Below are 17,463 nucleotides of genomic sequence, written 5' to 3'. Positions count from 1 at the left end.
GTCATCACAAGGTTATTCATGCTTCTCAATGAGATGGGTCCTTGCTTGCCAAGACATAGGCACCGGTACGGTACTGGGAATCTTCATTTCTCCATACTAAAGCCGGGATCAATTTTTCTCTTAATTGCATCAACCCACAAACCTCACCTGTAATATTCTGTCAAAATTCCGCAACACTCCACATTTATCTGCTGGTCCTCCTGGCCGTAATGCACTGATATAAACACCCTTTTCAAGAAGTCCATCTGAAACGCTCAGTCCAAAATTATCCGAATCTGAATTTTTATACAAAGTCACTTTCAGAATTTCTGTTGGGGTCGGTTGCGTCATGACCTGCATTTGATGCTGTAGTCTCATGATGTCCACATCCTTATACTTCCCAATCCCCGAGAACGGAAAATAAATTCCTTTTTCGTCCGAATTTTGTGTTGGGGGAGTTGGCGGGGGTTGTAGCTCTGGAGGTGGAGGTGGCAATGGTTCGTCATCAATGTTTGTTATTTGTGAAGAAATGAGCGTCGAATGTGCAAGTGGTCGAGTGCGTAACGTTAAACCAGTTTTCGACGTCTTCATCAATTCCATTGCTTCCAACCTATCAGAATCCTCCTCTAGTTCCTCGATCGTTCGAATCCAGTTGTCGTCGTCATGCTCCGTACTAGCGCTATTCCGACACGATTGGCCACTGCTGGCCGTCGCTGAGTCCCAGGGATCGTTGTGGCCTTCACCGGATTCAGCGCTACAGGCCGAGTCCCTCGATGGTACAGATGGTATGCGATAATGAGAAGATGTATTGGAACCTGTAAAGAAAAGAATGTACAAATTTCAGATTACTCTGTCTGAAAGTAAATTTAGCCCCACTGGTGAATTAATCCTAATCTGCTATTAAATGATTTTTCAGGAATAGAAAGCTAGAGAGACCATTGTTGTCTTCCCACCATTCTAATCAAAATGGCAAAGTGTGACAACATACCTATAGGCCAGAAGTTACCTGTAGATTGTTTTCCCAAGAGACAAATACTTACTGCTGACTGATAACCGTAACCGAGGCCGGCTATTCTGCGAGTCCAGGCCTGCACTGTCCCATGAATCTAAAGCACTATCAACACTCGTGACTGGGACGTTTGTTCCCTTCACTTCCACTTGGGCATAGTTTTCCCGTTCATACTGAAATAGGAGTGAGTTCGGTATGAATATGAATAATGATTAAGGTTTCCCGCCCTGATGAGACATACAATTTCATTTTCAAATGAGGACCATCACCAAAATCTTACCTCTTGAGAGGAAAATCATAAATCTTAAGAGGAAATACCTCCAAGTTAGAGCAAATGTCGAGAGAGGAGCGTCATCAAATGATGATGATCTGGTAATGGTCTTCATGGTTGACAAACATGATATCAACTGGCTGCTGTGCCCACTTTGTTACCATGTAGTGGGTGCATCTGCGAGGAGGTTCTATACTTTGAGCATTCCGTTGTTATAGTAGTGAATAACTTGCAATCCAAAAACGAGCCAGAGACAGGCAAAGTTATGGTTAGAAATACAGCCCACTACAAGGCAACACAGCAGGAAAACAGAGTGTTTTATATGGTTACATGATGTATTCATGGCTAGAGCACATGCTGGGAGCCTACCTAACTTAAAGCCGACCTAAAAGCTTTGCAAAAACAATAAAACTGCCACGTACCATTGCAGACTAATGGAATGTTATGAAAAAATTATTTCTCTCTTTAGTTTAACCACGCTTTTTTCTCGAGCCAATTTCGCCAAGCACCTTCAAGGGGTGATGTTCTAGTGTTCTGGAGAATCTGAAAGAGCATGGCCGATGTCAGGCCACTGTTGTCAACTGTCACGTCATAACGTAACTTACCGGTAATGATGCCATGTACTCAAAAAGACTACTTGTGTCACTCATGTTAAAACTTTTTAAGGTCAGCTTTAAGTTTACAATACCCGTAATCAAAAGAAAGGCAGTAATGGCATTTCCCAAGTGTTTTGTCTGTTCAACCAGGCAGGGCATGTGGATACGAAATTCAAAATGGCTGCCAAGCGGCCATGTTGAAAAGAGATGGCACTGGCATGATGATTCTAACAAACCTTCAACCAGACCCACACTGAACCACAAAAACTGGGGTCCATCCTCCAACAGGTGACTGACATTATTAACCATATGTTCTCTTTAAGTTCTATCCTTTGAAGGTTCAGTTTGGTAAGTAAATGATGAATAAACACCAACCTGTTTGACTTGTCCCGAGTATGAACCTGGAATGAGAGTATAAAACTGATTATTCGAATTACAAGGTCACTCATACATTGCAACATAATCTCAATCTACTAAGAGGTATTTCCATGAACTTCTTTTCTCATCTATACATGCAGGGAAAACATCAGCCATTCTAGCAGGTTTTTAAGATGCTGCTCTAGGTGCTGCATACAAAGACTTGTATAGAGCCAAAGGAACATGTACTTGGAGATGTTTTCTGAAAGTTGCAGTTTCATATTTGCATTAATAATCAATATTTCAGAGAAGTCAATGAGACCCTGAAAAGAAAATGTTATGTATGAAAAGCAGAAGCAAATAATTTGCAGGACAATATGTCTTAAGATCCGAAAAGACGGCCAAAATTCATATCAAATACATGCTTTCTGAAGAGGAATCAAATTGATTAATTGGAGAAATCAGCAATGATTCTGCCAAGTGATTTGGGGAATGGCTAACAATTGGTATTTGTTAGATGTGTATGGACATGAATACATAGCTTTTAGGACAGAGAACATATAAAAACAACAACATAAATTTAACACAAAATAGAACCTCTCTATTAAGGACACCCTCAGGACAAGTTGTCCTTAATGGAGAGGTGCTCAGAATATGACAGCCAAATGAGTGTTACATATTAAGGGCAGGCTTCAAATGATTGATTCAGATTTCGATTATGATATTTTTCTCTAAGTCATACTTGATACGAGGTGTGTCCAAAATTTGAGGTTCTACAAAACAGTGGAACTTTGAACTTCAAACAACATCCAATGAATATCAAGGTACCACACCTTAGATGAATTTTTATACAAATATTTTGGCCCATCGCTTCCGTCGCTTGGTTTTTGGTCGCCGATAGAGGCCAAGCCAAGGATTTCTTGCTGTAAAATAAAGTTTCAAGGACATTGAACTGTTAACTAGAACAAGACATGCTGTGAACATGCCAAAGATAGCCAAAATTTTTTTGTCAGTTTGAATTTTGTTCATTGATTTTGCCTCAAATGTCATTGATGTTACCTCCTCAATCTTATCACGGACTGTCAAGAAAAACTTCGACACCATGCCTCAAAATGTTTAAGTATGCCTCCGTCATGCAGAAAATCAGTCAGACAACCGGCGACTTTTTCACAAAGTCGTTATAATCTTCATGTAGACTTGCTAAAGTACAAAGCAAATCTAAGCAAATCAAATTGAAAAGCACTGCAAACCAAATGCTGATCAATTACTGGTTGTGAGAAGCTTGCCCCATGAGTTTAGCACAAGTCACACAGGCAGGATTAGAGTACGGCCAGGGTATGTGATGGTGGAGCTGCGCATCAGTTTTTAGTCGCTGCCGCAGTATTTAGTAAGAGAGAATATTACAGGTGATAGCCAACCTTGGGACAATTAATCCACGGGTGCAAATCAACCTACGACGAGACACCACAAAACTCCAACCTCATCCTCAAGGGCACATCTAATACAAATTCCCTCTGCAACAGCAACACGAAGAGCACCTGGGATCGAGGCTGTCCAGATGTGTCAGCAACATATACACAGCAGATGATAAAATGATGTTATTTGTTATGTACAGGATGTAATGATGGAATGTTTCTTATTCAATAACGAAAACATTAGAGCCATTCCCCAAATCAGGAAAGGAAAACCCGAGGGCCTTGTACGCATCAATCCAGTATGTACCTCCAGACATGTCATTCACTCTCGATACCAATAACGTTACGATGTCACCGGCGCTCTGTAATGTTGCAATGGCGTCGGATAGAGGGCGTCCTTTCAACGTTTTGCCGTTTATAGCGAGAATTCTATCGCCGGTGTTCAAGGCTCCACTCCTGAAATGAAGCAAAGAGACCACATGTCACAACAGTTAACATTATCAATACCTATGATCACATGCATGGTGGAGAGGGGGGGAGAGTGACAGTAAACGTTGTTGTGCATTCATTCAGAACCATCAGAGGTACTCCGTCCGTAACCTCCCCAACCTCATCCATTGGTGTAACCGAGTCTGGGTCGGCAGAGTGGATCCAAAAGTTGAGGGTCAAGATGATGTGTATCGTTATGTATGACACTTCCATTGAATCTTACCTTTCTGCTAAACCATTCTCCGTTAATCCTGATATGATGATCGGATCAAAAGGTTCCTCTGTGCCAGAGATCGTCAGGCCGAGTGGCCCACCACAGCGCCGGAGTTCCACCACATGAGACACAGCACTAGCATCGGGAGCTGGGTCCTCAACTGCAAAAGAAATACACAAGTATTTATTTCCGAGGACATTAGGAGAGGCACCATATACTTGTAGCAGGGTGATATTTTGGAGCCAGTACTGGCACCAATGTAACTGCACAGTATGGAACTTGTTCTTACCAGGTGTGGGCTCGTCTTTCCGTATCCGTAACTTGACGATGTCTTCCACATTTGTGAGAACTCTCGCTGCCTCTTCAATGCTGAGATTGTCTGTCTTGAGAACGTCGATAGCAAGGAGCTTATCTCCTGCATGTAAGGTGCCAGTCCTGTGGGCGACGCTGCCTTTCTTGATCCCTGAGATGATCAGTGGGTCCCCCGGCTGGCGGTTTTTTGGACCTAGAATTACAACCAGAGTTAGTAGGCAAAGATCGACTCAACTGCTTGGCACAATGTCACAGCCCCATCCGTATACAAGATTTAGCAGTGAACAATGGACACAAGCCACCATTTCCTACCTGAAATAGTTATTCCAAGTGTGGCGCCCCTCCTCCCGACTTTCACGTTGAACGTTCCACAGCTCGGCACGACTGCATCAGCAACATCAAATTCAATCTCTAATGTACACTTTTTGCCACTTTCTCTCAACATCGTGTTGATGTCCTGTAACGTGCGACCCTCCAGGTAGTTCCCGTTGATGGAGAGAAGGCGGTCACCCTCCTGTATCACACCAGATCTGAAACGTGTGGGGATAACATGTTATATATCACATGGTGAAAGCTATCCATACTTCATGGTGAAGAATTCTTAAAACAATTATCTTCAAAAACAACCAGCCTCCATGGAGGATGAATTGAAACAAATAGTAGATCTGATGGGACAGTAAGAGGGACCTTTTTTCTCACCAAAATGATAAGAGTCAGGATACCCAAACAAACAATCAAAGAATGGGAATCAATAAGGGTCATACTTCTCTGCGGGTCCCCCTGGGTCTATCGAGTCTATAATGGGTGACTCCGTCAGCATTTCTCCAGAGAAATGACTTCCTTGCAACGTAAAGCAAAAGCCTCGCCCCTCGTCAAAGATGGTAACTTCTGTTGTCTCTGGGTGGCTGACAGGGTTGTTTAGGCCAGTGATGGCTGATGTGACTGAAAAGAGGACAACTTAATTATGTATCAAAATCGCAGTTGATCATTCTTAGTTTTCTTGGTTTTTGGGTTGGCTAAAGACTGTCCTCTCCACTCTAGCAAATTTCTTTTATTTGCAAAAAAAGAGTTTTTGCCACAATAGAACTCATTAGCCCATTTGTTCTTGTTACAATTCAAGAGATACAGACAGTCAGCTAAGAGATGCACAGCAGATGTCAAGAAGACTCCGACGGCCATTACCAACACACGAGAACAGCTAAAGACAAGAAGAGGTTGGTTGTACTGCAACATTTCATCATTTCTGGACTCTGAAAGTCAATGACTGAGGTTATAACTGACCAAATTACCCTGAAAAAGACATATCTAAGGAAAAGGGTTCACCAAGGGGTTCACAGTGCAGAACACCATTCGAATTGCTAAAAGCCCTGAAAAGGAAAAAGCCGTTTTGCTGGCTGCATCTACCAACAGTTGTGCATTAACCCTTTATGAGCAGAGGATAAGACATATATTCTGAGGTAAGGTGGCTCAAAAAGTAAAACACCCTTAAATTGTTCTTTCAGCTGTACTTCTAAATAAGACGACCAAAAAAGTTACAAAGGGTTTGGTTAAATGTGCTGTTCTAACTATCCTCAGTTCCTTTAGGATTAATTTGTTAGTATGACAAATACATCTATTATCTACACTAAACCTGAAACAGAGAAAACCATTCCAGGGAACACGAATTCAACACAGGAAACCTTAATCAAAGAGGAACACAGTGTTTTGAGTATAGACCACTACATTAGTTTAGGAACATGCATCAGTATCTAACTGTTCTATTGTCTAGTTTAACTAGTTTAAAAGGTCAATTTCTTCTAGATCTTGTCTATCGAGAAGGAATTAGAAGTTTTGACGATATCAAAAGCCATTATCTTATTCAACAGGATATTTGAAATCTTGCAACTTTAACTCTTTACTTAAATACTTATTTCGGACACATGTGCATTGCACTGAGTCAAGCACTCAAAACGCTCTTCAGTATTTGCATCTGGTATTTCTGAGAAAAATACTCTTCTCAGGTAAACCAAGAAGATGATTTGATTCAAATACATCAACTGATCCCCAGTAAAGGGAGCAGCTCCAGCAAAGTTATTATTGTCCCAAAAATGTCTATTCCTACACAACGAAGAAATTAGTAAGACGTAGAACAGAGCTATAGATAAAGATAGAGGGTCAGTCACCTGCGGGAGGAGGTGGAGGAAAGTCTTCTTCCAGAATCACATCTGTCAAACAAAAACATCACAAATCAGGACGCTGCACACAAGTAAAACCAAATATACACGGGAAAAAAATCACAATCTTCACAGGGACAATAAGGTAACTTGGTAGGTTTTCTCACTGTACTTGTAAGATGATGCAAAATGGTGAAATGTCCAAAGAGCATTCCGTACCTGATGTGTAAGGATCGTTGAAATACACAGCTGGGCCTAAATGGAAAGATTGCCTATTTATTGACAAACTTGAAAACTTCTATTGAGATTGCTTGACATATTCAAACTCCAAGATATCCAATGATATCCTAATCTATGCTAATACTTGGCCTTGCTCTCTTACTTATAGTATGGCTATAGAGTTCAAATGCTGAGATCTGGCTCCATTTATTGTTTCATGATACATATGTTATACCAGCATGGGCTTTCCCATTTCTACTATACAAGTTGTGAACATCTTGCTGTGTCCATTTCATTATGTTGTACTGAGTTCTCTAGCTACTTATCATCATGCAGTGTTGTTGTTGCTTAATTCTTTATGTTAGTTCTCCAACTTTTCTTGTCAGATTAAGAAATTGATTTTTGATCCGATGTTTTCGATTTCTTCTAATATGGTTCAGTTCTCTAAGTCCATCCTGACTCAGGGGTCAAGAGGAACTCAGTTTTGCCATTTGAAAGACAGTATTAAACAAAGAAAAGAAAAGAAGAGCTTGAGATGCTCAGTTTTAAGATATGAGATTCAACTCGATTTCCGTGATGGTAAATCTATGATTTCGTTAGTAGGGTAGGATGGTAGATGCAGTCACCTGGTGGGGGAGGTGGGAAGTCTTCTTCCGGGATGTCATCTGTGGAACAAAAATTTGACGTCAAAACATATAAAAATCATACTAATGTTAATGCTATATCTTAAGCCAAGTGATCTCCATGATTGGATGTGTGCTATAAAAACCCAACAGTTTTGCTAAAATCAAAGGGGCAGCATTGTGTAGCAGTTTATAAAGGTGTCTGACTTGGTATTCAACATTGGCTTGCATGATACCAGGCATGGACACATCGCTTGTGACCATGGGCAAATCCCATTACTTTTATTCCTCTGAGGTGTTTATACGGCAGAAGAAGAGGAATATGAAGCTCCAACTTGACTTGAGATGTAGCATCTTAGATCAATTCAGATTCAAACATAATTGATCAATTAATTGATAATTTAATCTGATAAATTATCATTAGCATTAGTATCCACAGTTGTGAACCAGATTATGAACTTGACTGAGAGTAAAAACTAAACCGTTTTTGATGATAGATATTTCTCTGATGAAATATTAAACAGTACAGTACACGAAGACAGATGAAGACGAAATATATTGGTAAAGGAAACACCAAACACTGCATCAGAAATTTATAAGCTGCTTATAAATTTTTGATATCAATATGAGGATATTGATGAACTCAATTGAAACAGACAAGTTATTCTTCCAATGAATTCTCATCAAAGTTTCATCGGATTAAAGAAAGGAGATAATCAAATCTTTGAAAATTTCTCTCCCGACTGAAATATGCCCTCACCTGAAGAAGGTTTCCGTGGCTTCCCAAACGTCCGGAACCGAAGAGAACCATAAGGGTTGGTGTAACTGAGATTGGAATAACTGGAACTTGCTGAAGAAGGCCGCTGAACGTTCACCTGGGCGTAGGCGGGCTCTGGCGGCGGGACGTTGACTCGGGCGTACGTGGGCTCGATGTCCACGTGTGTGTAAGAGTTCTGGCGGGAGGCGAGAGTACTGATGGAGGCGGGGATGCTGTTTTGGCTTGCCTGAAGACTGGAGGACGGGGAGGTATTTCTTCCATGGCTACCAGGGACAACAGTAGCTGAAACAATAAAAAATCCACTCTGATTTGAAATTTTAGCGAGTTCAAAACATGCACAGAATTCTCAACTGGATGTTAGCGTAAAATTCGGAATGGGCAGCTATACCAGAAAGGTAACAGGAACTGTTGCATAAGAGGTGACGTGATGTTGTAAGTTGTTTGTTACCTTTTTTCGTTACAATGGACTGTCTTGGTTTGATTTTGCTGAGAGGTAGAATTTCAAGTTTGATGAGTTCACCGACACTTGATTTGAGGAGTTGCGTAGCTTCATTGAGGGTCATGTGTTCGAGGCTTGTACCGTCTATGGAGAGGACCTGATCTCCAAAGTGTAGGGCACCACATCTGAAAAGTTCGATAGTAACGTTTTTGATGCCAAGTTATAGGTATCAAGTATGAGGTATTCACCGATGGACAAAGCTATCACTTCGTGCTGACACTCGTACATGTGACCCCTGGTGTTTGATTGGATGTACAGAACTGAGAGCAATGTTCTGGGAATGTGAAAGCTGAAAGCCACGCTAGTTTCATGGCCAAGTCTCCAACGTACCAAAAGATTATATATTGTCATCACAGAGCTGTGCAAAGAGCAGTAAAATGATCGCTTGTCTGCTGTCAAAATCAATCATTATAGTGATTTGTGATAAAACCAATCTGGTATGTTGATCTTCAGCTATGATGGTGATCTTTATCTCAAGGAGAGGCACTTTGACACAAACTTACCTGTCTGCTATGCTGGCTTCTCGAATGTTTTCCACACATATCACTGTTTTGTCTTTGAACTTAGTCGTTGTGAGGGTGATACCCAAGTTGGCCCCTGGGTTTTTCCCAATCTCGATCATGAGCGGGCCATAGGGATTCCTCACTTCTTCTGAAAGATGTCGAGAGAAAGGTTTAGAAAAACAAATGCATGAATGAGAGACCCAAGCGGTTTTGGTCACCATATCAGTCCTCAGAGGTCAAGCTCAGGAACAGTGTCTTCATAACCCCAAGGAGATCCCAGGAGATGAATACGAGTCACAGAAGCTGTGAGACACCTTTTGAAGTGGATCAAGGTCAGTTAAAAGTCTTGATATCTTACCCATGATAGAGACATCGTATTCGACTAGGAGTACTGCATCAGAATCTGTCCTCCGTAATATCGTCATGGCTTCATCGTGTCTCATATCTGTTACATTTATGCCGTTGATGGCTAATATCCTGTCACCAATTTTTAAGCTGCCTTCTCTGAAAGATTGGAGAGTGGTAGAATCAGAAATAATTCAAGAAGGAAAGTCAGGAAAACAAATTTTGCTAATGTTTTGTCTAATATCAGGTATGTTCAATCTTTGATATTACTACAGACAGTCTAGATAATCCTCCAGATCCATCAATTTACTTTTTGTAGCTTAGAAAAGGAAAATGCAGTAACCACTCACCACATCCTGTGCAAGCAAAATACAAAATAACATGTTAAGTGGGATAAAAAAGCACTCTGACTGGCCTAAACTATTAAGCCAAAGAAACTTCCATCTTTCTTTAGGCCATTCCAGACTAGCTCAAAGGTGAAATTCACATCAAAAGTTTTGCTCTGTTTATGGGTTAAATTGAGTGTGATAGAGGGCGAGACTTATTTATTTGCAGTCTGGTACCTTAGGTACAATCTTACATGAAACCCAACCAGCTGAGATATAAACACATTAACCATCTTTCATATAGAACGGCCATTTCGTAACATCGAGCTGGATGCTTTATTTGAACTCAAACTTTCAGAACTCTGCAATTTACTGGCATCAGTTCAACAGGTTGTTCAGAGTTTGTTGATTCAGCAGCGGAGGTCCCTTCATAACAATCTACTGGGGGATCACATAGATCCTATCATTAAGTAAGGTTATGAAAGAAACCCCACAGGTGTATCTCTGGAGTACCTCCCACAACAAACTTGAGATCTCTTTCGAAGTCTGCCCACCTTCTTGGCTATCTGCGTGACTGAGAGCAGTAACGCCTTGGAGCGTATGCTGGGGAGATCCCCCTTGGGAAACCAAATGGATGTCAAAGATTTTGTTAGAGAAAGAATAATCTAGCCTGGCACAAACAGTGCTGTTTCTGGGGAGAAAATAGACCACTTGGACCCACCTGTCTGCTGATCCTCCTGGTCGTATCTGTGTGACTGTGAGTGGTCGTGTCTTGGAGGGTATGCTGGAGAGACCCCCTCGCATTGTGAAACCAAACGCGTTCCCTTCCTTCTCAAGAAGAATCTCCACCGATTTGCACATCACAGAAAAAGACGAGGACGCTGAAATGAAACAAAATACCATTACGCACAATCCTTTGGTAGGATCTTCAGCATGCAAAAACTGGCCCCATGTTGAAATAAATATTACCCTTGAGCAAACACTGCAACGACCCCTCACAGACTAGATTATCCCACATTACTGCATCAAAAATCTCTCGTTTGCTATAGGTTCTTAACTGTCATCTTGCCAAATCAAATACTTACGCAAGTCAGGAAGATCATATTCGACCTCAAGGACTAACTTGTCTTTGGCGTTCTTGAGCAAGTTGATCATTTCATCGTGTTTCATTGTACCCATTCTGATTCCATTGACAGTCATGATGGCATCGCCAACTTGTAGTGCGTCACTCCTGTGGGCTACTCCGCCTGGCCTGATATTGGCTATGCTGGGCTTGTCGCCCTTGTCGGCGCCACCTGGAAGAAGTGAAGGAACTATTACTGTTTGAATATCAAAGTTTTTAATCGCGCCTATTGCTTGGTACAGCAGACAAGGCAATTGCAAACATGCTGTTTTTTGCCGGCTTGGTATTTGTTCAAACGTGGCAGATAACTTTAAAATGGTCATTAAGTTACCTATCACTGTCAGGCCGAGACCACATCCTTCTTTCTTGTGGAGTTCCACAAGCGCCACTCCTCTTCTGTCCTCTGGAAATAGTAAAGTAAGTACAGGGTTTAGACAATCGCTTGGGATGAAAATGAAGTAGAAATCATTTGAACTGCACTACTGCATTGTGTATATTGCATTTCTGTTATCCTGGACCACAGTAATAATGAATGGCCCTTAGCGGACTTTAAAGGGAACTGGAACCGCCGAGCGATTTATTCAACTTTTCGACTTTCACCGCCCGAGAAAGTCAAACTTCCAACTTCCTATTCGAGTTCAGATTTGTAGCTCCGCCCCCAGTGCCCGAGCATGCGCAGTTCAATTTGTTATTATTGAGAATCATGTGAGAATCACGTGAGTCATGCGATCTTTCATTCACGAGTTTTCGGAGTAAATTCCATAGTAGTGACGTCACTCAATGATTGACAGCTAGGCGCCATGTTTCATTCATGCCTCGTTCTGATCACCCGATACGCGGGAAATGAAAACGAGGTCATACGAACTGGCTTGGCGGTTTCAGTTCCCTTTAACAATGTTTAAAGACTTAGTTGCTCAAACTATGCTGGTTTATGGTTCTGAAGCCAAGCATGGGCTTTCATTCCGGCCAGACAACAAACCCCTCCAAGGCAAGGGTTGGATAACTGACATCATGTGGCTTACTGCAGGTTGAAAGGCCTCCTTCCAAGGATTTCTCCACTGGGGGCATCAGATGAATCAGGTAAACAGACAGATGTAGCTGCCATATGATTGGCTGCAGTTATTAAGAAACATTTACAGCTGCTTCAAGGATCAATAAAGATTTAGGAAGCAAATTCAATCTTTTCAGGATCCAGGAGAGGTGGTTGGGCAAAAGGGTTGCAAAGGTAGTTTTTGAAAACTATAGGAACTACTTCATTGACAAAGCACCTGGATTTCCATTTGAAAAAGCTTGTATGACTTTCCTTTATCAGCTCCATGGAACCCCTTAAGATAATTTGAAGTTTCTAGCCTGAACACTGGTTCAACATTAGTGTGGCAATGATATATTACCTGAAACTCTATGGTTTCCTTTATCATGACTCCGTGAAACCCCTCAAGCTATACAGGAAGCAACCAAACCACACGCAGCATGATTCAGGGGAACAATGCACACTTCATATACTTAAAATGATAAGAACCACTACAATTTCACCACAAGCAAAGCGTACCGATCATGTCAACCCTGAAGAAAGCTAAAAACGTGTGTAGATTTCATACACAACATTGAAATGAATGTACTGAGACTCGTCAACTTGACTGAAACCAAATCTGTATTCTTTTCATCTCAAGTTGCGTACAAACATATACTGAACTCTACAGGAATGTACAGTTTAGAACAGTACAAATGAATCGAAACAGACTGAGAACACCTTGTTACAGAAAGAACCAGAGCACGTGTTGTTTTCCTGTACGTCGGAGGCAATCGCATTAAAAAACTTAACTTGCTCTGTAACTTACGCCTATTTTTGACGTCAGATGAGAGATTATATTTTGAGGTAAAACAAAGCGGGAACGTAGTGCAGATTGGATGGGTTGCGTGGAACTTTACTACCTGTTAGAGCATGTAGAGTGAATTGTTGCTCAAAGGAAATAAACATCTTTCCAGCACGTGAATATTTCTCTGGGTTTTTTCTACTTTTTGTCTTAGGTTTTGTAGCCAAGATAAATTTGCCCTTTTTCTTATCCTTTTGATGGACTTTCACACTGGGGTTCAAGGCTGAAGGAACAGCAGTCACATTAGTCATTTGGATGAAGAAAGCATTGTCATCTATGTTTTGTCCACATCTTTTGGGACTCTGGAGCATGATGCTAATACCATTCCACTTAGTTTATGTTAGCTATTGCGCCTTAAACTTGCTTTAACAAAGTTAATTTCGGCTACTTCACCACATGTTTTCGACAGCCAAAGGCAAGAAATAACAAAACAACAGCATAAAACAACTACCAGCATGCATAACTAGTGAGCGCAATGAATTTGAATGGCGTTTGAAGAATCTTAACAACTCTAAACCTACCTGTCAAGATCAAGAATAGAACTATGTCAGTAACTTGTCTAAAGGTTGAAGGTCATGAAGAAGACTTATCGCTCACTTACTCGGCTGACAGTAAAGATTCCCCCAAACAAATGAGGGGGAATGATCAGACAAATTGCAATTAATTGAAAGATGAAGGAGGTTGATATGAAACCAACTGCTGAGTGCAAAGTGTTAGACTTCAAAACATATTGAGGTGTATTTTTTGCATAATGACAAGGCTCTGTACCACAACGTGGATTGCCACTGTCACATTGAATACTATTTGGCATGGTGTTGGATCAGCCTCAAAGAAAAGCTGGCCATAGTTTCATGGCAGGGCACTGGACCAGACGGGCACCTGTTCAGCGGCCAGTTCTGTGTTTAAGAACTTGGCTCCAAGTATCTTTCTAGTTATTTCTGGCCTATTTATTCCTGCATAATGTTATGAAACAACTTGTTTACTTCACTTGTTTTTCAATTCACTTCACACCCGCTCAAAGCTTGGCGCCAAAACCATTTATCACTTCCATGCTTCAGAACCAAATAACTGGAAAGGAATGCTTATTGTGATGCTCTTTTTGAAAGAGTGCCTTAAGAGGCTTTCAGAGATCGCAGATGAGCTGCTCAATCAACACCACCGACCTCTGATAGGTTCCCATGTCCGTAGTTTAGCATACAGACACCTGCCGAGAGTCTCACGCTGACAGTGGAGTTTGAACCAGGGACCTCTTGCAACGAGACTTGAAAATTATTGTCTCACATCGTTTGTGGGGTTTGAACCAGGGAGCTCCTACTAAGCAACCCGTCTAGAGCCTCACATCGACCCTGCGGGTATGCATCAGGGACCACAAGCCGTTAGTCTGAGTCTCTAGACCACTGCTGCTCCTCCTCAATGTTTATGATGTTTATCAGATGACGCAGCCAAAGTGAATCGATGAGACTAGTCAAAAGAGTTACTATTACTTTGAAGAAGCTATACTGACCATCGTAGACCCTCGCTCTGTGTAATGTGTCGGCTTGTCTGTATTCAATGTCTTCATCTGAAAAGACAAATGAGAGGAAACTCATTAGGTAAAGACGATGAAAAATATGAACTGACAGGTCGTCAATGTTGGTTTATTGCCTTGGTGCCTCTTGTTCCACTCATACATGTAGTTATCCTCCTCCTTATTTCCGATTCTGACCATGCACTGCCTTTCGGAGATCATCTGGAACTGTAAAGTGTCCCCCACAAATGAACGATTGATATTGGTGAGACAAAATCGCATGCAACAAAAATCACTTGTTTGCAGTGGTCATCGCAGATGCTTGCGACAGGAATCCAACTCACCTTCACAGGTTTTTGCACAATCGAGAAACCTCGGCATATTTCAAATAATCCAAAAAATCTACTGATTTATTATAAACCTGGCAATGATCTACAGTAAGTCATAGTTCTTCATAAACAAAATCACAACATTTGAATATCAATCTCTCTTATGAATGCCATCATCAATTGTCATAAAGCTACCGAGGAAATTCTCATATTCCAGAATAGATTAAGTAAATCCAGGAAAAAAGTTGAAATCATGGTCGGACGCTATATTCACGGCAGAGCAGTTTTATATCAAACTCCTGACAAAATAATCAAAATAATCGATTTTTAGACACTTTTCCTTATTTCCATCATTGAATTGCCTTTTCTTGTATTCTCCTGAAAGCCAAATCCATCTGAACCATTCATATTTTGAGCCATGACTGCTTTATCAGCCTGTGCCTATTTCCTCTTTTTACCATTTTGAGCATCTGTTGATCTGAACACCACCAGCCAAGCACAATCACCGTTAACCACCAACTACAGTAGCGAACATTGCGAACTCGCACCTGAACGATCCCGAACATTTACCAATGCCACAGCAGTTTCCACCTCAGCACCTAAAACCAGAGATTCGGCGTGCATCCACAGGTTTTCGCCAGAATGCTTATCTAGGTACACAGATAAGTTTAAATGTACCAGAGTATTCTCTGAAGCAAAAGCAGACAAGAAAAGCCTTCTAAATTTCCAACTGCCTGGGGCAATCTAAATTAACCCCTCGTGGACAGGAGGATTCATAACAGAGAGAAAATATCAGAAATTGTGTCTGTGAGTGACTGGTGATCATGCACCCAAGGTGATTGGCTGATGCTCCAGGACATTTTTGGATATCAGAAAGACTGAACATAAACATTACTAACCATGATGCCAAACTCATTCACAGAAGCTCTTTTGATATCCAAGAACTAGGATTAGAAAGTTATCCTCGTGAACTTTGGTAACAATCAACCCAGACTTCTAACTACCATGACTACGCACTGATCAACTCAGAAAGGTGTATTTCCCAGGAGATCAAACTTCACCACCAGAATTTTTAAAGGTTTATATGAATTGAAGCGGAATCTAAACTAGACATTTTTTCTTCTAAACAATGGTCTTGTAAACAGCATCTTTTAAGCTTGAGGCTGACTCTTGAAATGTTCTGCATGGCTGATGGAGTGAATCAATTTAATCTTCTTAAGAAAATGAAGCCTTCAAGATGATTGAGTTAAACTTTGTCTTGGCAGATTATTCAGAAGTAGAGGCTGCTGATAGAGGAAAGAAGAAATCTCATTATTCGTATAGATATGCAAAACATTAATTTAGGGAAGGTCGTTCAAGAACTTCCTCACCGAAATAACCTTCACAATTGGAAAGTATCCAGTCTGATAGAAGCCCAAACTGAACATAATCTCGGATAGAACCAAAACAAGTTTTCACAAGGTGTCCATTTCTCAAAATCCTTGCACTGGTCTATCATACCAACATTTGATTCCAAGACAGCTCCAACACACTAATAGAAAACACAATCTGAACCCAAACGTCCAATTCTGGATGATATTTGCCACCCTAAATGTACATGAAAGACAGAAATCTATCCATCCAAGTGAAAATGGTAAATCATATTCATAAAATTCCAATTAAAAATCTACATAAAATCCCAAGTGAAGAATGGTATTCTACATAAAATCCCAAGTAGGGTATATCCCACATGTAATCCATAGTGAAAATTTTCCAACTGATGGTTCTAATATCAATGAACTCAACTAACAACTTCTACTGAACAGTAAATTTCACATCTAAAGTAATTTGAAAGTTTCTGCAAACAAGACCAACACCAATTAAAGTAAATCCTGTGTAAACAGAATCAAACGAAATCTCTGGTGACGCTTGAAATATTACCACATCTTTCCCTATATCTCAAGAGATGTTCATGGGCCCAACTCAATCATCTAACTCAACAGATAACTTCCGTACTTCCAACCAGCGTGATTTCAAATCCAACTCAATCTAAAAGTGTCTGCAACATCTTGTCGAACACATGTATAAGTAACACCTCCACAGAAGTTAGCGGAGCGCTTTTTGATAAACTCGCCAGGGGTCTTTTAGCCAGCTGCACCAGCATCGCTTCTCCATTATGAATCCGTAGGCAAATGAGGTATAAGGTGAAAGCCACCTCATGTTAAGTTTCAAGAATCACTTGTATAATTTATGCACATGATGCACAGGATACCAAACGAAATTTAAGTCAACTGCAATGAATTCGACTCAACATAGAAATCTGTTTCATTTCAAACTAGGTATGCCCAAGGCTATAGTACATTTTGCATAGATGCTGTACACCACAACACATACGATATAAGTCAAGTTGGTTGGAAATATACTCTACTTTCAAACTTTCATGAAAATGGAACATTCTCAGATGTAATGGCCAAAAAAGCACCGACACTTCCAGCTCATCTTGTGTTGAGCATTGACGGAAGTTGAAGGATTTTAATTCCATCCTATGTTTGTAAGAAGCAGT

At 40.9% G+C, this 17,463-nt stretch overlaps 1 protein-coding gene across 8 annotated transcripts in view; it reads right to left on the bottom strand.

The window, feature by feature from the left end:
* The window catches only part of LOC135491715 (glutamate receptor-interacting protein 1-like), a 51,217-nt gene that overhangs the window by 3,061 nt on the left and 30,693 nt on the right, over positions 1-17,463 (bottom strand). For 3 of the 8 annotated variants that reach the window (XM_064777762.1, XM_064777764.1, XM_064777769.1), the window contains 18 exons: positions 14,590-14,646; positions 11,543-11,614; positions 11,174-11,383; positions 10,810-10,969; positions 9,776-9,921; positions 9,418-9,565; positions 8,864-9,039; positions 8,398-8,697; positions 7,641-7,679; positions 6,805-6,846; positions 5,407-5,584; positions 4,955-5,172; positions 4,620-4,835; positions 4,340-4,490; positions 3,935-4,083; positions 2,231-2,256; positions 1,020-1,161; positions 148-794 (listed from right to left, as the gene is read on the bottom strand). In XM_064777762.1, coding sequence (XP_064633832.1) covers positions 148-794; positions 1,020-1,161; positions 2,231-2,256; positions 3,935-4,083; positions 4,340-4,490; positions 4,620-4,835; positions 4,955-5,172; positions 5,407-5,584; positions 6,805-6,846; positions 7,641-7,679; positions 8,398-8,697; positions 8,864-9,039; positions 9,418-9,565; positions 9,776-9,921; positions 10,810-10,969; positions 11,174-11,383; positions 11,543-11,614; positions 14,590-14,646 — 3,077 coding nt within the window. Of the gene's footprint in view, positions 1-147; positions 795-1,019; positions 1,162-2,230; positions 2,257-3,934; positions 4,084-4,339; positions 4,491-4,619; positions 4,836-4,954; positions 5,173-5,406; positions 5,585-6,804; positions 6,847-7,014; positions 7,051-7,640; positions 7,680-8,397; positions 8,698-8,863; positions 9,040-9,417; positions 9,566-9,775; positions 9,922-10,809; positions 10,970-11,173; positions 11,384-11,542; positions 11,615-14,589; positions 14,647-14,936; positions 15,076-17,463 lie in introns of those variants that run through there. The other 5 variants (XM_064777768.1, XM_064777763.1, XM_064777765.1 and 2 more) reach the window with 5 other exon arrangements.

This window comes from Lineus longissimus, chromosome 7 (assembly GCF_910592395.1).
Source record: "Lineus longissimus chromosome 7, tnLinLong1.2, whole genome shotgun sequence".
Lineage (NCBI taxonomy): Eukaryota > Metazoa > Nemertea > Pilidiophora > Heteronemertea > Lineidae > Lineus > Lineus longissimus.
Note: the sequence above shows the minus strand (reverse complement) of the source record. Positions and strands in the feature narration are given on the sequence as shown.